This window comes from Xenopus laevis, chromosome 4L, assembly GCF_017654675.1.
Source record: "Xenopus laevis strain J_2021 chromosome 4L, Xenopus_laevis_v10.1, whole genome shotgun sequence".
In the NCBI taxonomy this organism is placed as follows: Eukaryota; Metazoa; Chordata; class Amphibia; order Anura; family Pipidae; genus Xenopus; species Xenopus laevis.
In genome coordinates this window covers 86,001,047-86,021,441 of record NC_054377.1, presented here as the reverse complement: position 1 = coordinate 86,021,441, position 20,395 = coordinate 86,001,047, and the positions used below count along the sequence as shown (strand labels likewise).

Genomic DNA, 20,395 nt, shown 5'->3' with positions numbered 1-20,395 from the left:
TTAGTCAGAATTAAGAAACCAGGAATACTGAAACAAGGATAATCTAAATTTACTAAACCACTTGAAGTGAGATGCCAGCGAGGACCATACACATATGAACCGTCTTGCTCCTGTTAGATATGACTTTGGAGAAGCTCCATTTGATGAAGGACATTTTCCTACTCCTGATGTCAACTGCAATAGGCCGAAAACTACCTGCATGGACCCAGGACTATGTGATGTGAATAATGTATATTATTGCTTTAAGATGTGTTATTGTTGCCCAAATGTTTTTCTACTATAGGGGGGAATATGTGGTGTTTATACAAATGGCCTGTAGATGTCACTGTGCTCATACTTATACTGTGCATACTTCCTGGTAGCTTAAAAGTGAAAGTTACTGTTATTTAATGGCTGTCTTACTCTGCTAATGAAGCACTGTTATACTCTCCTCATCCTTGGCTACCAACACATAAGTACATTCAACAAAGCACTAACTGGCTATGAATCCCTTCTTTATCGGACTCTGGTGATGGAACAGTATTGTTATTACAGGTTTGATTTTCCTTTTATATTGAAGTGCATTACTCTTTTTTTTTTTTAGGATTACTCTTAGGATTTGTGAGATATATAGATATATAGATATATATATAGATAGATAGATATATATCTATAGATATATCTATAGATATATCTATAGATATATCTATAGATATATCTATAGATATATCTATAGATATATCTATAGATATATCTATAGATATATCTATAGATATAGAGATATATATATAGATATAGAGATATATATATAGATATATATATATATATATATATATATATATATATATATATATATATATATATATATATATATATATATATATATATATATATATATATTATAGTGAATAAAGTACCCCCTCTTGTAAAATATAAGGAGATTATAAGTTACAGAGGAGTTTCATGACCATATAAAAACACGAGGCCAAAGGCCGAGTGTTTTTATACAGGTCATGGAACTCCGATTTTAGTGAGTCATGTGACACAAATTTTAGTGAGTCATGTGACAGAAATTACATCACTACTCACCGTTTATAACTGATGACATCACTACTCACCGTTTATAAGGATATAATTTACAAGATATTCATGGCTTTTGTGTATTATATCTATATCTATATCTATATCTCATGGTTTTTTTTTTTTTGGTTTTTTTTCCTCTCCCTTCAATATCTTCTAGATATCCTTTGCAGATGTAATTTCTGTAAACCCTGAGTTATTAGATGCTGTTTTGGTTCCACCAAATGTAAAAGAAAACATGCCAACGCAAAGGATTGTGTCTTCGCAGGTAGGTGTCTATAAACATATTCTTATTACAGATCTTGGATCTGTTATCCAGGGTGCTAGGGACCTGGGGTTTTCCAGGTTTTTTTTCCCTGTAATTTGGATCTCCATACTTGTCTGCTAAATTCTACTAAAATTAATTTAAACATTAAATACACCCAAAAGGATTATTTTGCCTCCAATATGGATAAACTATATCTTAGTTGGGATCAAGTGCAATGCTCTGTGTTCTTATTCCAGAAAAATGAAATGCCTTTTTAAAATATTAAATTAATTGTTTAAAGTGATACTGACACTAAAAAATGATTATTTAAAATATTAATGTACATCAAAAGTTACCTATAGCTCATGTTGATGATTTTTCACTGATAGGGCTGCTTTTGTAAGTGTTACTTGATGTTCTTACGCCTGACTCTTGTCAACCTGACTGTCACATGTCAGTTAGAGTTTCTAATGCTTACAGATTGCTGAAGCTCAAATATGGCAGCCCCCACATAGAGAAACATTGGGGATCAGATGAGTAATTTAAAAGAATCTGCAAATACATTTGTGGAAAAATTATAGATGTGTGTGTGTGTGTGTGTGTGTGTAAAAAAAAAAAAAAAAAAAAAAAATTAAAAAAGGTTTAATTTCTGGTGTCCATATCTCTTTAAATTAAACTCTATGGTATATGGCCTTCTGTAATTCTGGGCTTTCTGGATAACCAATCACATAGCTTTAGGGGGTAATTTAATTCATACAAATGTTTTTAAGGCATGTGTGGTATTGTTTCAGTTATCCTGTTGGATGGCATACAAAACTTTATAAACAATCATGGCAAACTTATAAGTGATGCAGATGATTTGCTCTGATGTATGAAATTTAGAATATACATTGTTAAATCTTAATTTATATTATTCATTCTACAACCTTTTGCCTTTTATATTTGAACTTTTTTTTTTTTTTTCATTTAAATCAACTTTCAGAATCATAAACGGAAAACTATATCTAAAATTCCTGCTCCCAAAGAAGGTAAGATGCAATTAATTTGATCACACCAATTTACAATCTATAGTTGAGATACTACTGTATTTCCAGGAAATGCTGCTTTATTCCGGGATTGTGGAAATTGCACTCATAGTGGTCTTTAGTGGCAGTACTCCTTTTACCAAAATAGCAGCAGGAAAAATTAAACATGGCACATTTACATACGGTATATTCATATACCGTTTATAATTAATTGCATAGATCAATTCATAATGTAAAACTCACTTTGACATGTTCTGTATAATAAAAAGTCAGTTACACTTGTAAACAGGAAAGTGTTCCATAGTTATAGACAGAGTTAAAGGGGATCTTGATTTTTCACTTGGCCTGATACGATTACCTTCTTTTTTGGTTTTTTTTTTATAAGCGCTTTGTGTTTATCATACTTTTCTGATCCAATTTCTCCAAATCCTTAGGCTATTTCTTATAATCATAACCTTGTTAGTGAATAGCAACAATAACTCTGCAATAGCAGCCCAATTCCCTGTCCCATGACTGCTCCATGTAGTGTTGCTTGGGCTGGCCTGAAACACATGGTTGGGCAGTGTTTTGATTTTCCTGGCAGTCCTAACTTTGACGTGACAGATGGGATTGGGGCTAAGGACAAATTCCTTCTAATACCCCCCCCCCCTCCTTTTGGCAGCCATCGCTTAATTACTGTATATACTCCCATATTCACACCCTCTCGAGGACATATTGTCCCATGAGCTAAAGTTCTGTTGTGTTCCCAGTATCGGCTGTAAGCTGTCATTCCAAGCACCATTATTTGCTTTTATTTGCAGATATTCCGCTGTCTATAACCAGCTCCAATAAAGCGGTAGCCTGCCAGCAACAAGCTTAGATTGAGTCAATTGAATCACTTCTGATGGGCCAACTCCTGATGTACTATTGTAACTAGACAGCCCTTCAGCTGTCACAAAACCGTTGGCTCCAGCCAATAGTGCATACAGTTCTTGTTCTGCTTGAGGACCGTCTGTTTATATGAAGAACATGTATTTTTCTAATTATCCAACAGCATATATCGGGCACTGGCCCTCTAGCTATGTTTGGTTAACTCTTCAGCCAGGGGTGCAGGCAGTTCTTGTTCTGTAACAGTTTAAGAGGAACCTGTACTTATCCAATAGCAAATATGAGATGGTGGCCCTCCAGCTGTCACTAAATGAATACTTCCCACCAAGTGTACAGGCAGTTCTCATTCTGTAACATCCAGGGGACCTGTTCACATGAAGGGTATGGTGTTCTTGTTTTAGGCAGGCACCAAAGCAAATTTTTTTTATCTGTGTTTCATATTGTCCTGATTTTTGTGCATACATTTTAATGATTGATCTATCTCCTGAAATTTTTCAATAAAATAAAAACTCTAGCTTCGAGAATTAGTATTAAACAAAAATGAGTACGTTCAGGTTGTCCTGGAACAAAAAAAAAAAATTTTTACTAGGTAAACTAAAACTACTGTATAAAATAGGATTTTTCTTGTGTTTTTTTTCCCCCTTCCTGTTGTGTTATTGTCTTTAATTGAAGTGTTAGAAGTATTAATTAAGAATTCACCTTTTTTCTTAGTTACTACAAAAAATTCTACTTTGCCAGAATGTGGAACACAGTCAGGTAAACCAGTCTGGATGTAGCTTTTTGTTTTTTTTCTGTTTCACAAACTTTTGCCAAGGTTTATCCAGAATTCTACTTCTACTATTAAATGGTCTGTTTTTTTTTTTATAAAGTATGTGTTGTCTTTTGTAGCGTTTTGGTTAGCATTAGGCAAACTTTTTTTTTTTTCACATCAGATTTCCATTGTCTCCCTTTTGTGCCATGAATACATTTTTTTTATTTAGTTTTCTCTGTAAAGTCTAAAATGAGTTCCAACCAAGTAAAACTCCCAGCTATTCTAAACCCTCTTTCATGCAGTTGTTTCTGTGGACATCCAAAATGTTATCTGCCAATAGGCAGATTAAACTGCTTTTGTGCTCTCTTGTCCACCACACTGGCCCAGTGGAGTCTTAATCTGCTCCTATTCGGTATCAAGGGTTCCCCATACAGCTGTGTAAATTCTGATACCGATTTGACACTTGTTTCCATCCAGTGCAAGGCCAAATATACTCCTTAGCACAAATATAGTTTATACAGATTATTGTGTAGACCTGGTGATAGCCATTCAAGTTAAACTAGGGCAGTAAGATGCATATTTTACAGTGATATGAAAAAGTTTGGGAACCCCTCTTAATTATTTGGAGTTTTGGCTGAGCTTTCAAAGTAGCAACTTCCTTTTAATATATAACATGCCTTATGGAAACATAAAGTTTATTGGATTAACAGAAAATATGCATCATTACAAAATTAGACAGGTGCATAAATTTGGGCACCCCAATAGAGATATTACATCAATACTTGAGCCTTCTTATGCAAATCAAACGGCCTAGACGCCTCCTATAGCTTTTGATGAGTGTCTGGACCATTTGACCATTTGTCCAAAAAAAAAATCTCCAGTTCAGTTAAATTTGATGGCTGGCAAGCATGGACAGCCTGCTTAAAATCATCCCATAAATTTTCGATGATATTCAAGTTGGGGGACTGACTGCCATTCCAGAATATGTACTTCTCCCTCTGCGTAAATGCCTTTGTAGATTTCGAAGTGTGTTGTTTAGGGTCATTGTCTTATTGGAATATCCAACCCCTGCATAACTTCAACTTTTGTGATTGATGCTTGAACGTTTTCCTGAAGAATTTGTTGAATTCATCCAACTCTCGACTTTAACAAGGCCCCAGTCCCTAAACTAGCCACACAGACCCATAGCATGATGGAACCTCCCCCTAATTTGACAGTAGGTAGCAGGTGTTCTTCTTCCGCCATGCAACACGCTTTTTTCCGTTGGAAAATCTATTTCTTCATTCAAGAAACACTACTGCCCTCCACAGTATTCACTTATTAAAATGTTTGCATTGGAAATTGTTGATATGATAAATTACTGTCCTTTTCAGAATGTTGCTTCTGGCCTCACTTTAGTATGTACCTTCACCATACAAAAAAGGTTTATATCTATTTTGTCATCTCCTGAAGTTATATTCTGTATAAATGTCTTGGCAATTTAAAAAATATTTACTTTTGCTTTTCACATACAAGTTTAGAAATATTTTTTCACATTATTGTTTTAATAGTATTTATAGGCCTCCACATTTAGTCTTTGTTAGGTAGAAAATACGAATCCCAGTAAACAATCTCTCCTCCCTCACTTTCTGTGACTGTTTAGTTAGCAGATGTTTTATCAGTTCTATTGTAAATCCGTTATCTATCTAGCAAAGACCAATTATTAGAGGCGTTTGTCTACCTGTTTGCCCTGTTTAGAAAATATAACGAATAACCTTTTTATATGGTGTATCAATATGTCCTAAAATAGTGCCTTATATTTCATATGGGGGTTAGTCTCTAAGTTTGCCCAGGAGCAGTAACCGATGGCAACCAATAAGATACTTGCATTTGAACAGGTGACTAGTAAATTCTACCTACTGATTGCCGTGTGTTACTGCTCCTGGACAAACTTAGTGCCTTTATTACATAAACCCATAAATATGGGGGCATGGCTTACTTAATACATACATCTTTACAGTATTATCTAAAGATGCAGAAAAAAGAAAGGGGGGAGAGAGAGATGTAATGCAATATAAGTTATGTTTTTATACCATATGTAAATTTAAACAAAACTAGGCAAAAATTCAGTATTTTCAACATCCCACACCCTCTGAACTCTGTTTTACACCTTTTGACTGATTTGTGTGTTTACAATGGCATACACAATCTGAGACGGAAGGGATAATCACTGGTTCAAAATGCTAGGAAATACGGTAGCTCTGGGTAACTTTTATAGTTGGTGAACTATGAGGCATATTTTTATGGCTATTTTCCCTGCTTCTTTCTAAGTAGACTTCTTCCTCTTCATGTTTGCCTTTATCATTATTGTTGGGGCCTGCTTTTTCTTCATGGCAGTATCTAAACATGGCTGTTTTTGTAAGGTTCTCCGTCTCTTAATTGTCTTTTTACCAAATAACAAACATCAGATATGTTTATCTCAAGTCCGTGTGCCACATATAAAACATGCACCGTAGTTGTTATAGTATATAAAATTTTATTTCTAGCCATTTTCATATGGTATTTCATGTCAAGTAATTAAAAAAAAAACGAAATCCACAGATACTTGGTTTTGTAATTTAAAGAGCACATTTTCTTTTGCAGTTGTCTGTTGATCACAGGGATACTGTTATTAATTAACCTTTTTTTTTTTTTTTTTTTTTTTTTTTTTAGAATACTACTCACTAGCTTAAAGTAGTAAAAAAAAATAGAAACATTTTCCTTATAGCGTCCCATTTTATCTGAAGTTAAATTTTCTGTATTACTGCTTGGAGAGAATTGTTTTTTGCTGTAACAAAGGAACATAACTAAGGTAGATCAAAAATTCACTGAGCTTCTAAACTACATTTAAAAATCAAAACCTTTACTGTGAATGGAGATAACCTAGGGCAAAAACACTTCTTGCAGCAAAGTATGCTTTTAAAACCCATATTCGATTTTTTTCATGATGGATGAATATATCAGATGAGTGGCATCATAACTTTGATGTGAATTTTAAAAGTTCTGTCTTGAAAAGTTTCTTATACTTACTTTCTTTTAGTGCTACGTGAGCGGTCCACCAGGATGACTGCTATCCATGAGACTCTGCCCTCTGAAAATGAGATGGAGGTAGAATCTACTCCGCTACCCATACAACAAAATTCTATCCAAGGTTCGTTGTTCATCTTGCTTGGTTATACACTCTTACGTTTACAAACCTTGTTTATTTGGATGCCAATTAATGCCATGTATCATTATTAATTATTTTTGAAACCAGGCCAAAGTTTGTAATAACTAAAAAGCATAAAGGAGTTCATGTGCATAATTCTTTGTAAAAAGTAACGTGCTGAGTTGTGCATGATAGTGTTAAATAGAAAATATCGCTGCATTCTAAGAAGATCAAATAACTCAAATTAAGTACCACTTATTTATTGTACAGTGCTGCAGAATTTGTTGGCATTTTATAAATACATGTTAATACAGGTGTGGCATCTGTTCTCCAAAATGCTCGGTACCTAGAGTTTTCCAGGTAACCAATCTGTCCCTACTTTGGATCATCATACCTAAAGTCTACTATACAATCATGTAAAAAAATTAAATAAACACAATTGGCTGGTTTTGCTTCCAATGAGTAATAATTATATCTTTGTTTGGATCAATTAAAAGGTACTGTTTTATTATTACAGAGAAAAAGTGGAGTCTGTTGGAGATGGTCTTTTCATAATTCAGCTCTTTTTGGATAATTAGTTTCCATATAACAGATCTCATACCTGTATTGGCTCTATTGTACACCTCTCCAGGATTCATTACAGGAGTTAAAACATAGTGTAAATGCTCCCTTTTATAATGAGGAGCTAGTTTTGTCAAAATGTTGTATGCTCCGATGCCATGATCAAATATCACAAACTTATATTGGTCTATGTTTAAATTCAGTTGCACGGTCTCGATCTACCAAAGCAAGTGTTGCTGGAGAGCCTAGGTTGCAGCTACGCATTAGTGAGATCGTAGAAGAATCTCTGCCCTCTGTCAAAAATAACCAAGGTAAAAAATTCCCTTTCCTATCACAAATTATTCAAGGTTTTTTTTGCACAGTCCACATGTAAAATTGTTTTAAAACTTTTTGGTTTTTTTTAGCTAGGAGAAAATCAAATATTGTTAAAGAAATAGAAAAAATGAAAAGCAAAAGGGAAGAACAGCGTGCCCAAAATACTGAACTGAGAATAAAACGTGCACAGGTGTGTATTAAGATCTTTTAAATGGTGCTGTATATACCCCCTAGTACACAAGTTAAATAAATCTGGCTTGCGAGGAGTGTACTTTTGTCTATTTTAATATAAGCTTTGTTATTGCACTTAACATGGCAGTGACTAAAATATTAAGTACTGTTTGCATTCTTAGTTCTGGGATTTTCAGAGGAACTGTGCAAAAGGGGTGATGGTAATTCATTAACTTGTCCACAGATTAATGCACAGAATATATTTTCAACACAAGCCCTAGTTATTATTCTTGTGTTGTTAACAGCTGTTTAGAAGTGTATCTGGCCCTTTTGAACATATGGAAAATGTAAATATTGTTAGCATGCATAATCGCTTGAAACAAATGGCTGAATGCAAAACATAGCAGATGGCAGATAAGCTCTGTAGAACATAATGGTGTTATCTGTTATCCACTATTTAACCTGTGCCATATAGCCTTTTTTAACTTCCATCATTGCTACACAGCAGCTTGTTTATATGAACCATAGTATTGTTTCTGATGCACACATCCGTTTTACCAGTGCAGAGCAACATTACATGATCTTTTCATTACTTTAAAACACTTTAATTATTTGGTGTTACTGTTCCTTTAAGTGATTCATTGATGCCACTGTTTCAGGCTTCATTCATTCATATATTCCTTGATCTTGCCTATGTTGCCTTTCACCTAAAACTCTAGCTAGTAATATCTGCTATGATTATGTTTTGCATAAGAAAACAATATAGAATGCTTAGCAAATTAAAGTACACAAAAGACTGATTGAATAGTACTTTAACATAGAAATAACAAAATGATTCTTAATTAAAGATTTGATGCAGTTTAGAGAATTAAAAGTTGTACTATGTTGTTTTGTCCATAACGTTAGAAAGCAAACTATGACCATAAACTTTTTAATAGAATTCTGTGAAATGTTAACTGTTGTAAAGCCTCTGTCACGCTGAAGGAAATGCCAATGTGTTAGATAAGCGATTAGTCACTAGAAAGCATGCTTTACCCTGTCCAGGGGCCATTGGTTTTAGGCTACCCTGCAGATGTGCCAAGCCTGAACTTTTACAGAGAATGCCTGGGAAGCCAGGGTAGATATCAAATGTTACTGGAAGGTACCTAACAAATCAGCCCCTTCGTTGATGTGCATCTTTTCCCTGAACACACATGCATAAATTTTTTTTTTTTTTTTATATTGGACTTTCTGCTTCTGCAATTTTGCTCTTTAACCTCCCCTTTCTTTCCACTTCTATCTACAGGCAGTCCCCGGGTTATGTATGAGATTGGGTCTGTAGGTTTTGTTCTTAAGTTGAACTTGTATATAAGTTGGAACAAATACATTTACTTTAGTGATGTGCGGGCCAGCCTGTTACCTGTGGGTCTGTCTGGTTCCGGCCAACCTCGCACCCCCATTTGCTCTCCCCGCCAGCCACCTTACACTGCCGGGTTCCTGTTTTATAGCCGCCCTTGCTCGCCCCGCCCCTTTTGTGACATGGTCGGTGCGGGTCTATGAAAGGAACCAGGACGTGGGTGGATATCGGAGGGGGTGCGGGTCAGGGAGGCAGGTGGTTTATTAAAGCTAAATTCTAATAAAAATCAAGCAAACCATAGTATGTTACTGTAATAGCCACTGTATGTAAGTGTGAGTCGGGTGTATGTAACTAGAGGACTGCCTGTATTTTGTTCTGCCCTTATCTCATCCCTTTGTTTCTTATTTGATTGTTGTAATATTAAGCTGTTAAACATTAAAACATAATTTTTTATTTTTTTGTGGACATAAAAGTTTATATTCTTCATTTTATACAGGACTATGACACCAGTGTACCAAATTGGCAGTTTGGCAAGATGATTAAGGAATTTAGAGCAACCATGGACTGTCATAGAATAAGTATGGCAGACCCAGTAAGTATGTTTGTAAATTTGCTGTTACTGTTAAAAATACATAAATACTACTGTGTATTGCCAAGGAAGGAAATCATGCATCTGGCATGACCTAGACCAAGACCCATCTTTCTTAAGAATTAAAAAAAAAAAAAAAAAGAGAGAAAAAAGTCTTGTTTATATAAACTGCGCCTTTGCACAAATATGTATTGACTGTCTAACTAATATTGCTCAGTTCCCTAGAATGTGCCTAGGATGTTCAGTGTTGCCATTAAAAGGAAATGTTGCAGTCTTCTAACTAGGAAAATTTAACTCGTCCCCATTGGAGTGCTTTCATGATTGTAGTGGGGATGGCTCGCTCAACCATATTCAGTGCGACTGTGGTGTAGCAAAACCATTTCTGAAAAGGTTTCAATACTGATGCCACAGATTATCCACTGCAGGTTAAATATATCCCTCGAATGCTTCCTGTGGGGAATGAGAATTCACTTTTTAAATTGTCGGTTCAACGTAAACTGATAATACACATGAGCACTCCTTGCAGCTAGCTGGAAAAAAAATAAAACATCCAATTATAGAAATGGATCAAGTCTGTGTAACAAGGGACTTTTGAATGACAGGACTTAGGAAGCATAACTGAAATGGTACACTTTGACCCAATACATAAACATCAATGCAACCCATACCCCCACTTGCAATGTAGACGCGTACATACCTCCTTCCTCCTTTTTAATTTTTTTTTTTTTACCTTCCTCCAAGATATTGTATTACCGGTTTTCATTCTGTAGTCCTGTAGAGAGCCATGAATGGTATTTGAACCCTGTCTTAACCTTGTAAGAACCAAGTCCTTTGTATTCTACAAAGCTTGTCTGCCATCTACTGTTTAAACTTGTGCCTTTTTTAGCTTTAGTGGCTGCCTTTAAATTGCTTATTTATATAAACTATAGTAGTTTCTTGTTCTAGTTGAATTACTTTAAAACCGTTAATTTTTGTTACTGTTTTAAAGAAAAACTAAAGATCGGCAAAAATGCTGTACCAGGCTAAATTCACCACAATGCTTTATTTTTCAGGCTGAAGAACATCGCATCTGTGTTTGTGTTCGTAAGCGACCTCTGAACAAGCAAGGTGAGACTGGAGTCTGTGAAAATGTGGTAGGGAATGTCTAAAAAGTCTATGGAAATACGACAGGAAATGTCTGAATTCAGTGATTTATCCAAAGTCCTCCTTTCACAGAGCTTTCAAAGAAGGAGATTGATATAATTTCTGTTCCAAGCAAGAACATTGTTCTTGTTCATGAGCCAAAGCTGAAGGTGGACTTGACAAAGTATTTGGAGAACCAGGCCTTTAGATTTGATTTTTCATTTGATGAGACTGCCACAAATGAGGTGGTGTACAGGTAAGCTACAATAACATTAAATCAGAAGCTAGAATACACAGTTGCAATAAATAACTATATGTTTATTAGAGAGTGGTAGCAAAATAGTTTCCCCTCTTTCTTTCGTATTCCAGTATGCATTGCTAACCGATACAATGTACTGTTCAAACAAGTATTCATTTTTTTTTTTTTTTTTTTTTTTATAAACAAGATTTAAAAAATCAAATCAAAGTGGGGCAAACAACTGCAGATTTGTCTAGAAAAGGCATTTCAGCACATTTACTTTAAATAAAAACAATTCCAAGCTGCAGACTCTGGTTCTATATACCAAACGAACAGCATAACTGATACAATTTCAACTAGTCCCTTTCAAAGCTGGAGCCCCATCCCATAAGCAATAAAAAAAAAAATAGCTAATATGATGTTTGAATATAAAAGTGGTCGGAATTAGGGGCCCAGCAGCAGAACAAATAGCTCACTGATGTGCATGGTCATCATTTTGGTATTTTACACACAGATTCACACTGGTCATGTCTTAATATTTATTTGCAGATTTACAGCAAGACCGCTGGTTCAATCTATTTTTGAAGGAGGGAAAGCAACTTGCTTTGCTTATGGGCAAACTGGAAGTGGAAAAACACATGTGGGTAAAATATATGACCAGGTTTTATAGATCACATGGGCCATGTAAAGAGTAATGGTTTAAAAAATGATTGGCACTTATTTATTTGGAAGGCTACTTTACCTTTTTTATTTGTTACTTTATTCCAATAAATAATATAAAAGGGACTGTCTTGGATATGTCTAGCCTTTGTTAAGACTTTATTGTAAAATGAATTGCCATAGCCCTTCTCTGGTGTAAAAGGCATTTTAATAGACCTGAGAGGAAAACTGCTCTAGTACCATTTGAAATTAGTCATAATAAATTTTCCCTTGTATTAAGTACAATGCGCAGGACCCTTGTCGAGTGGCTTTACATACATTACGCTTTTGTGTAGACCTATTTCTTCCCCATCCCCTCATATAGGCACCAAAAGGCCTCCCCTAGAAGCATGTGCTCTAAGGCCCTGCTTTTTTAATATCGGTTGCATGTATGTTTTTTAGACAATGGGAGGTGACTTCTCAGGCAAAAGTCAGAATGTTTCCAAAGGAGTCTACGCTTTTGCATGTAAGTGATTTGGCTGAAGTTTTCTCTTGCAGACACCATAAACCTGAACAGTGTTTCTTTTGTAAACTTGCTCTTTTGGTGGTTATCCTTCTAAACATACATACATACATACATACATACATACATACATACATACATACATACATACATACATACATACATACATACATACATACATACACATCTCATTCATTTTTATTTTCAGCACGGGATGTCTTTCTCCTTTTGGACCAACCTCGCTATAGACACTTAGACTTGGAAGTTTTTGTGACCTTTTTTGAAATCTATAATGGAAAGGTAAGGTTCTTAATTCGTTTTTAACCATTCCTTTAATTTGCTAGTGAATAACAGGATATTTTGAGTATTCGGTTTAGAAGAAAAACAATCTCATAATGTTAACATTAATTCTCTAATGCTCAAAGCTTGGCATTAACCGTACAGTGTACTAAATTCCAAAGAAACTAGTTAATTATAAGGGCTTCTATGATCTATAAGCTCCCCTTTAATAACACAGGTGCTAAATTGCTCAAATGCAGTTGCTAAAAGCAATCCACTTTGAACAGTCAAAGTCCCAAATTAGAAAATGGGAGCAAAGATATGCTTGCTATGGATAACCGTACCGGTGTGTTTGCTACTAAAGTTTGTACCAAAGAGGTTGTGGGTGCTATATTCTTATATAGGCAAACAAAAGGGAAGGGCCGCACTAGCTCACCGCTCTCCCCTCTATTCAGGTGCACAGTCAAACAGTGACCCCACTGTGTATACAACAAGACATTCGACGGTAGACGGCACTTCTGAAAAAAGAGTGGGTTTATTGGAAATCCTGCTGGAATACACCTCTGTGTATTCCAGCAGGATTTCCAATAAACCCACTCTTTTTTCAGAAGTGCCGTCTACCGTCGAATGTCTTGCTATATTCTTATATTAACGTGTCTTATAAGGAGTTAGCATATTCGTCTGTGCTGTATAATAGAAGGGGTGTATACATCAAATATTGATATTATATAGTGTGTGTACATACATATACACATATATATGTGGAAGCCGGCACAGCTCGTATATAGGTACAGGTTGCCTGGGTGCAACAAGCCCAAAATTGTAAAATAAAGGAAAAAAGCTTGCACTCACAGGTCTTATGAAGAGAATAAAGTGTTTAATGGATCAAAAACGAACAACTAACGTTTCGGCTAGCACTCTAGCCTTTCTCAAAGTGCACATACAAACAAACACCAACCTTTTAAACCCCCCAGTGGCGGGAAGAGGGGAGTGATGACGTCACACTGGCGTGTGGGTAGGGTGTATATCCATACAAAGTACGTTAAACAATCAAAAAACATAGTTAGAATACAATTACATTCATAGAAGTAAAGTTCAATGTGCTAATACATATAATTTGTCTCCATGTGTCAGTTACTTGGTCAAGTTGCAACAATGTTGTACAGGAAAAGTAAATACAAGTAGCGATTACAAAGCATTATCATTGTACAGGAAAAGTAAATACAAGTAGCGATTACAAAGCATTATCATTAAAAAACTTGCAGAGTGCTCAGCATACGGAACATACATGGTCCCATTAAGTTCTATGGTGTATAGCAAGTGCTGTTAATTACCAGTCTTTCAGAGCACGATCCCCTATATGGCTGTCTCTCTCGGCATTCAGAAAATCCTTGATAGTCACGGAAAGCCCAGCGGTCCCGAAGTTGTTGCGCTGGAATTACAGCGCTCCTCTGGCCAGGAAGTTATGTACTGCCGGACTGTGAACAGTAGGTGGGTCTGGCCGTCATTACAGGATCCCATACTATAACACCTAACAACAGAGGTTGTTAGGCAGTCAACCCTTAGCGACCCCTATCCAATAAATTGGAGCTCCCGCCTCCTCTTGCAGGGGGCTTCTTCCTCGTGTGTTTCTATGTCTTACGTAGGTCACACTTTCTGTACTATATATTGGTTGTAGCTCAATAAAGAAAACGTCTCTCAATCCCAATTGATTCGGTATTCGGCCGAATCTTTCAAAAAGTATTCGGTGGTTTGGCCGAATCCAAAATAGTGGATTCGGTGCATCCCTAATGAAGAGGTTATGTTTGGTTGGTAACCGTGTGTAGGATCTGTGTTCACTAGTTGGTCTCTCAAATTTTTGCCTCTCTTGTAGGCAATTTGCGGGGGAATTTGAAGGGTGGTGGGAGAGTTCTGTCTTTGTGCTATGGACCAGTGGTCGTGGATTGCTTTTGTGAAGGCTTTGGTGGAGGGAGAGTAGGTTGTCAAAAAAGTAAGTCTGTCCTCTGTTTCTGCTGTGGAGATGTTAGGGGATGAGCCCAGTAGTTCAATCTGTGTGTGCCTTGTGGCTCTCTGGCGGCTGTCAAGGAGTTCATGTAAGGGATAGCCTCGTTGGAGGAAGCGGTTCATGAGTTCATCCAGTTGGGTGTCCAATCTTGCTTGGTTCGTGTTGTTTCGTACTGTGAGAATCATCTGGGAGTACGGGATGCTTTTTAAGAAGATGTGGAGGATGACCAGATGTATGATGTAGCAGAGTATTCCTATCGGTAGTTTTACAATAAACCGTGGTAGCAAGCTGGGTATCTTGTTTTAGCAGTAAAATGTCCAGAAATGGGATTTCATCAGGATCAATGTGTGCTGTGAATTTTATTGGAGTCGGTAGTGCATTCAAGTCGTCAACCATCATGTTAAACTGGTCCCTTGGGCCAGTCCATAGGATCAGTAGATCGTCAATGAAGCGCCAAATCCTGTGGATATGGGTTCCGTACTTAGGAAGAATATAGTGTTCCTCAAAGTGTGCCATAAAGAGGTTGGCAAAGGCAGGTGCGAGGCTAGAGCCCATACTGGTTCCACTCGGTTGCAGATAATGACAGAGTTCAAACTTGAAATAATTGTGTTTTAAACAAAGTTCTAGCAGATCAATGAGGAATTCTGTTTTGGGACGAGTGGGATCTGGATGTTGCAGTAAGATTTCTCGGATTCGTTCAATGCCATCATCTGTGGGTATTACTGTATATAAAGAGGTGACGTCCATGGTGGCTAGGAAGGTGTGTGTTGGTTGGCAGTCACTCAATTTGACGAGAAGGTCACCGGTGTCTTTCAGGTACGTTGAAGTAATTTGTACGAGAGGCTGTAAAAAGTAATCTACATACATTGCCAGGGGTTGTAGGATGGAGTCCCGTACGCTCACTATCGGGCGTCCCGGAGGGTTGGATAAGGTCTTATGGATCTTGGGTAGAGTATTGGGGTGATTGGATGATCAGTGACCAGGAAGGCATGTGTAGATTCCGAAATGATCCCTTGTGATAGAGCCGAATGTAGTGTAGAATCAACCTTCTTTTTTGAAATTTGACGTAGGGTCAGAGTCAAGTTTTGTATATACAGTTGCATATCACTTGGCTGTTTCAGAATCCCAGATCTATAGTCCGAGTAATTTAGAATGACTACCCCACCTCCTTCGTTCGTTTTTGATCCATTAAACACTTTATTCTCTTCATAAGACCTGTGAGTGCAAGCTTTTTTCATATATCTCTATCTTGGTTGCCGTTAAAGGGGGCGTTCATCTTCAAGTTAACTTTTGGTATATCATAGAATGGCCATTTCTAAGCAACTTTTCAATTTGTCTTCTTGATTGATTTTTTTTTTTTTTTATACTTGTTGAATTATTTGCCTTCTCCTTCTGACTGTTTCCAGCTTTCAAATGGGGGTAACTTATCCCATCTAAAAAAACAAATGCTCTGGTATTGTTATTGGTACTTTTTATTACTCCCCTTTCTATTGAGACCCTCTCCTATTCATTTTCTAGTCTTTTATTCAAATCAATGCATGGTTGGCATTTTTAATTTGGACCCTAGGAACCAGATTGTGAAATTGCAAACTGAGCTGCAGAATAAAAAGCTTAACTCAAAAATAATGAAAAATGAAAACCAATTGCAAATTGTCTCAGAATATCACTCTCTACATCATACTAAACGTTAACTCAAAGGTGAACAACCCCTTTAACCTAAATTGCTATAAGTCTATAGTGCAGTGTTTCAGTGGAATGTCTATATTTTACAAAATGTAGTTTATATAATTGTGTGTGTTTTGGTATTGCAATATTAACCTATGTTTATTTGTAGACGTATATTGATATAATTTTTTTCTTTGTCTTCTGATCTATACAAGTTGGTACTCTCCATAAAACTACACACATTTTTATATTTGGCATGCTTTTGGCAGCAGGGGCTTTCAAACAAAATTGTGGTCATGCATATAAAAGCATGTTATTTCTCTCTACTCTGGAAAATTTGTCTGTTTCCTGTCAAATTAACTGGCAGAGTTAAAAGGAAGTAATTCTCTGTTCTGCCATTTTGTAGGTGTTTGATCTGTTGAACAAAAAGACAAAGCTGCGTGTATTGGAAGATGCAAAGCAAGAAGTTCAGGTTGTTGGGTTGTTGGAAAAACAAGTTACTTCTGCAGATGATGTCTTTAAAATGATTGAAATTGGCAGTGCTTGCAGGTAAAGCTAGGGGTGTGTGGTGGTTTTTCTGGCATATTCCTGTCTTGTGGCATTTTGTCAACTGTGGACTAATAAACTTTTGCATCAACAGAACTTCTGGCCAGACTTTTGCCAATACTAGCTCCTCACGTTCCCATGCCTGTTTGCAAATAATTTTGCGAAGGGGGCGTAAGCTTCATGGCAAGTTTTCCCTTGTGGACTTGGCTGGCAATGAAAGAGGTGCTGATACAGCCAGTGCTGATCGTATTACTCGCATGGAAGGAGCAGAAATAAATAGGAGTTTGCTTGCATTAAAGGTAATCCACCTGTTTTTTTGTTTTTTTTTCTCTGCTGTAATGCCATCAGTTGTGTTCAGTTTTTATAAAGTGCTACAAGGATATGCAGCACTAAACAACCCTACAATGTGTGGATAGTGTTTTAAAAAAAAAAAAACCTCCTGGCTCTCCTGAAAACACTCAAAATTTCCAGACTTCAAGGTGAAAATGGATGGAATTTATTATTTTTTTTTTAATAAAAAATAAATCGGTATCACACTAGACAAACCTGTTAAGGAAAATATGGCAACCATAAATCGATTAGATATGGAGGGACATACTTCATTTTAAAGCTGTTCAGCAGAGAGAGGCCATGCTTTCCCTTCCACTTTTTTCTTTTCTGAAATGAATATATTGTTTTAAATCTTTGCATCTTTTATTATATATCTTCTATGTAACCCCATCTTGTATTTTTACATTATTATGATATTGCACAAAATTTCCTTCAAATACACTCTGAATGTGTGCAAGAGGGCAGGGGTGTTGATTATGGGCACAACTGCAATGTGGCTGCAGAGGGTCATGGGTGTTGATTTTGACTGAGGGTTAGTAGAGTGGGTAGTGTACAAAGAGGGGTCTGTCAACAACTGCCCATCCAGAGAGGTGGTGGAACAGCTGAATTGCATGTACCTCAAGAAAAGTAGGGAGGTGTAGAGATTAATTTAAAGTGGCAATGAGGAGAAAGCAGGGTGCCTCCTCCATCCCACATCTTGAAAAGATAAAATATAAGGAGCGCTCATGTGACTTAATAAATGGCAAAATCAAAAACTGTCTGATATTTTGGTGAACCTTCATCAAGCAGGTATTTAAACTGAAATACTCACTTTATTGACATTATCCGATGACTTAAACTATTTAAACAGCAATTTATGGGGAGGGATGCAGTCAGGGCTATGTCATGTAAGCTTCAGACATCCTTTCTTGTTGAAATAACTTTTTTTTTTTATTCTCTCTGTTAGGAATGCATACGTGCTTTGGGACAGAATAAATCTCACACCCCTTTCCGGGAAAGTAAACTTACTCAAATTCTTCGAGATTCCTTCATAGGAGAGAATTCAAGAACATGTATGGTAATTATCACTCACAACATAAATTTAATGAATTTAGATATGCTAGTATAGTGAAATGTTTTCAATGGTAGCATAAGCCACTTCCCTTGGTAACGACTTACAGCTTAAGTAAACCACCAGCTGTTTCTCCCTTGCTGCTGTGCTTTGTCACATAGATGCACAAATTCCATACATTGAAGCATCGGTTTGCACCAGAAAGGGCATGAAGTAGTATAGGGAAACTAAAACAGAATTGCTGAGAGCATTCTTGAAGGCTTCTCTTCACTCTGGGGCCCAGGTTGCAATGCTGGGCTGTTTCTTAGGAGTCAAATCAATCAAGGCCTTGGCCATGCACTGTAAGAAGAAACACTTTTCTGTAACTACCAGCTACCTCCCAAAAGCTACTTTTTTGGGGTGATGGGGAGGTTTGTCCACTTCCCACCCTATGCCCTAATTAAAGAACTTCTACTATGACAAGGTAACCATTATCAGGCTTAATGATGCACAGTTCTAGATGGATGAAGGGCTGTAGGTCTTACGTGTAATGTGTTCCCTTGTCTGACTGAAAATTGTAATGTCATCTAGATAGGCCTATGTATAGTCCTATTACCCACTCAGAACCTTACCTACTAGCCTTTGAAAAGTTTTTCTTGACCTACACATCACTGGTGTGGTTCCTCTTGGTATTTACAGGCATACAGCAAATTGCCATAATATGTATAGCCCCTCTGCATAAAATACCTGCTGTTTTTGCTGTTATATCTATGGAAATAACATAATTATTTGGTCCTAGTTGATGTAGTACCTGATCAGGCCACTCCAGGCAGCTTGTGCTGCCTTGCTGGGGATAGTAGCATAACTTTATGTCCTACCTCAAATCTCTCATCTGTGCCCCATGATCATATTTTTCTGCCTCTACTGTGCAATTTCCATATATGATATTCCAAATCCCATTAATTGTTTCAGCCAATGCCTCCTCAATCACCTCCTGCACTAAAGAAACTGTTTTTACAAATGCTGATAGGACTGTGCGCTTCCACAAACAGTGCACAGTCCTATTGGCTTTGGTATGAAGTGGCCTACTCTGTGCACAATGTGTGATTGGATGTTTCTTAATACCACCTATTTGGCAGAAAAGGCTAATTTGAACATGTGTTCAGTGAAAATAGGGCTTGTGTATATACTTTTTGCCTATTGATTTAATTAGGATACATCTATTTTTTTTTTTTTTTTTTCTGTATTTCATGCACTGAACAGGGCAAATTTAAAAATCAAATCCACATTCTACTTCCTGATCCCAATGAACAAACAGGCAGTCCAGTGAGTGTCCATGAGTTGCAGCCTTTTATTTTAGGGATCTACCAAATCCAGGGTTCAGTTTGGTTAAACGGGCCTTATCGACAGGATTCCATCAAATCCAATTCTGGCTGAACCGAATCCTTAAAGCAGAACTAAAGCTTAACTGACGAAATCGCCAGAAATGTTGTACATTATGTTTGTGGCTTCTATACAACCTCAAGGGAACCACAGCCCTTTAGCAGTAAAGATCTGTGCCTTCAAAGAATCTCATGTAACTCCCTATCTTTTCTGCTGATTTACTGCACATGCTCTGTTGTGCTTCTGTGGGTCACTGAGCTTGGGGACTGACTTACAAGATAGTGTGTCAGGAAAAGTAACGCCAACAAAATTAGTATTTAAAAGTAATGAAAATATCATGTATCGTTGCCCAGCACTGGTAAAACTGATTTATTTGCTTTAGAAACACTACTATAGTTCATATAAACAAGCTGCTGTGTATCAATGGTGGAAATTGAAAAAAGGCTATATGGCACAGGTTAAATAGTGGATAACGGATGACACCATTATGTTTTTCAGAGCTTATCTGCTGTATAACCGGAGCCTTTTCTCATTCGAATGGCTGCCCC

General features: G+C 36.7%; 1 protein-coding gene across 4 annotated transcripts in view; it reads left to right on the top strand.

The window, feature by feature from the left end:
- The window catches only part of kif2c.L (kinesin family member 2C L homeolog), a 41,129-nt gene that overhangs the window by 7,431 nt on the left and 13,303 nt on the right, over nucleotides 1-20,395 (top strand). For 2 of the 4 annotated variants that reach the window (XM_018258349.2, XM_041590432.1), the window contains exons 3-17: nucleotides 1,220-1,327; nucleotides 2,289-2,334; nucleotides 3,910-3,954; nucleotides 7,008-7,118; nucleotides 7,880-7,987; nucleotides 8,081-8,181; nucleotides 9,995-10,090; nucleotides 11,140-11,194; nucleotides 11,303-11,465; nucleotides 11,997-12,087; nucleotides 12,549-12,612; nucleotides 12,818-12,909; nucleotides 16,965-17,107; nucleotides 17,199-17,403; nucleotides 18,381-18,491. In XM_018258349.2, coding sequence (XP_018113838.1) covers nucleotides 1,220-1,327; nucleotides 2,289-2,334; nucleotides 3,910-3,954; nucleotides 7,008-7,118; nucleotides 7,880-7,987; nucleotides 8,081-8,181; nucleotides 9,995-10,090; nucleotides 11,140-11,194; nucleotides 11,303-11,465; nucleotides 11,997-12,087; nucleotides 12,549-12,612; nucleotides 12,818-12,909; nucleotides 16,965-17,107; nucleotides 17,199-17,403; nucleotides 18,381-18,491 — 1,539 coding nt within the window. Of the gene's footprint in view, nucleotides 1-214; nucleotides 535-1,219; nucleotides 1,328-2,288; nucleotides 2,335-3,909; nucleotides 3,955-7,007; nucleotides 7,119-7,879; nucleotides 7,988-8,080; nucleotides 8,182-9,994; nucleotides 10,091-11,139; nucleotides 11,195-11,302; nucleotides 11,466-11,996; nucleotides 12,088-12,548; nucleotides 12,613-12,817; nucleotides 12,910-16,964; nucleotides 17,108-17,198; nucleotides 17,404-18,380; nucleotides 18,492-20,395 lie in introns of those variants that run through there. The other 2 variants (XM_041590433.1, XM_018258350.2) reach the window with 2 other exon arrangements.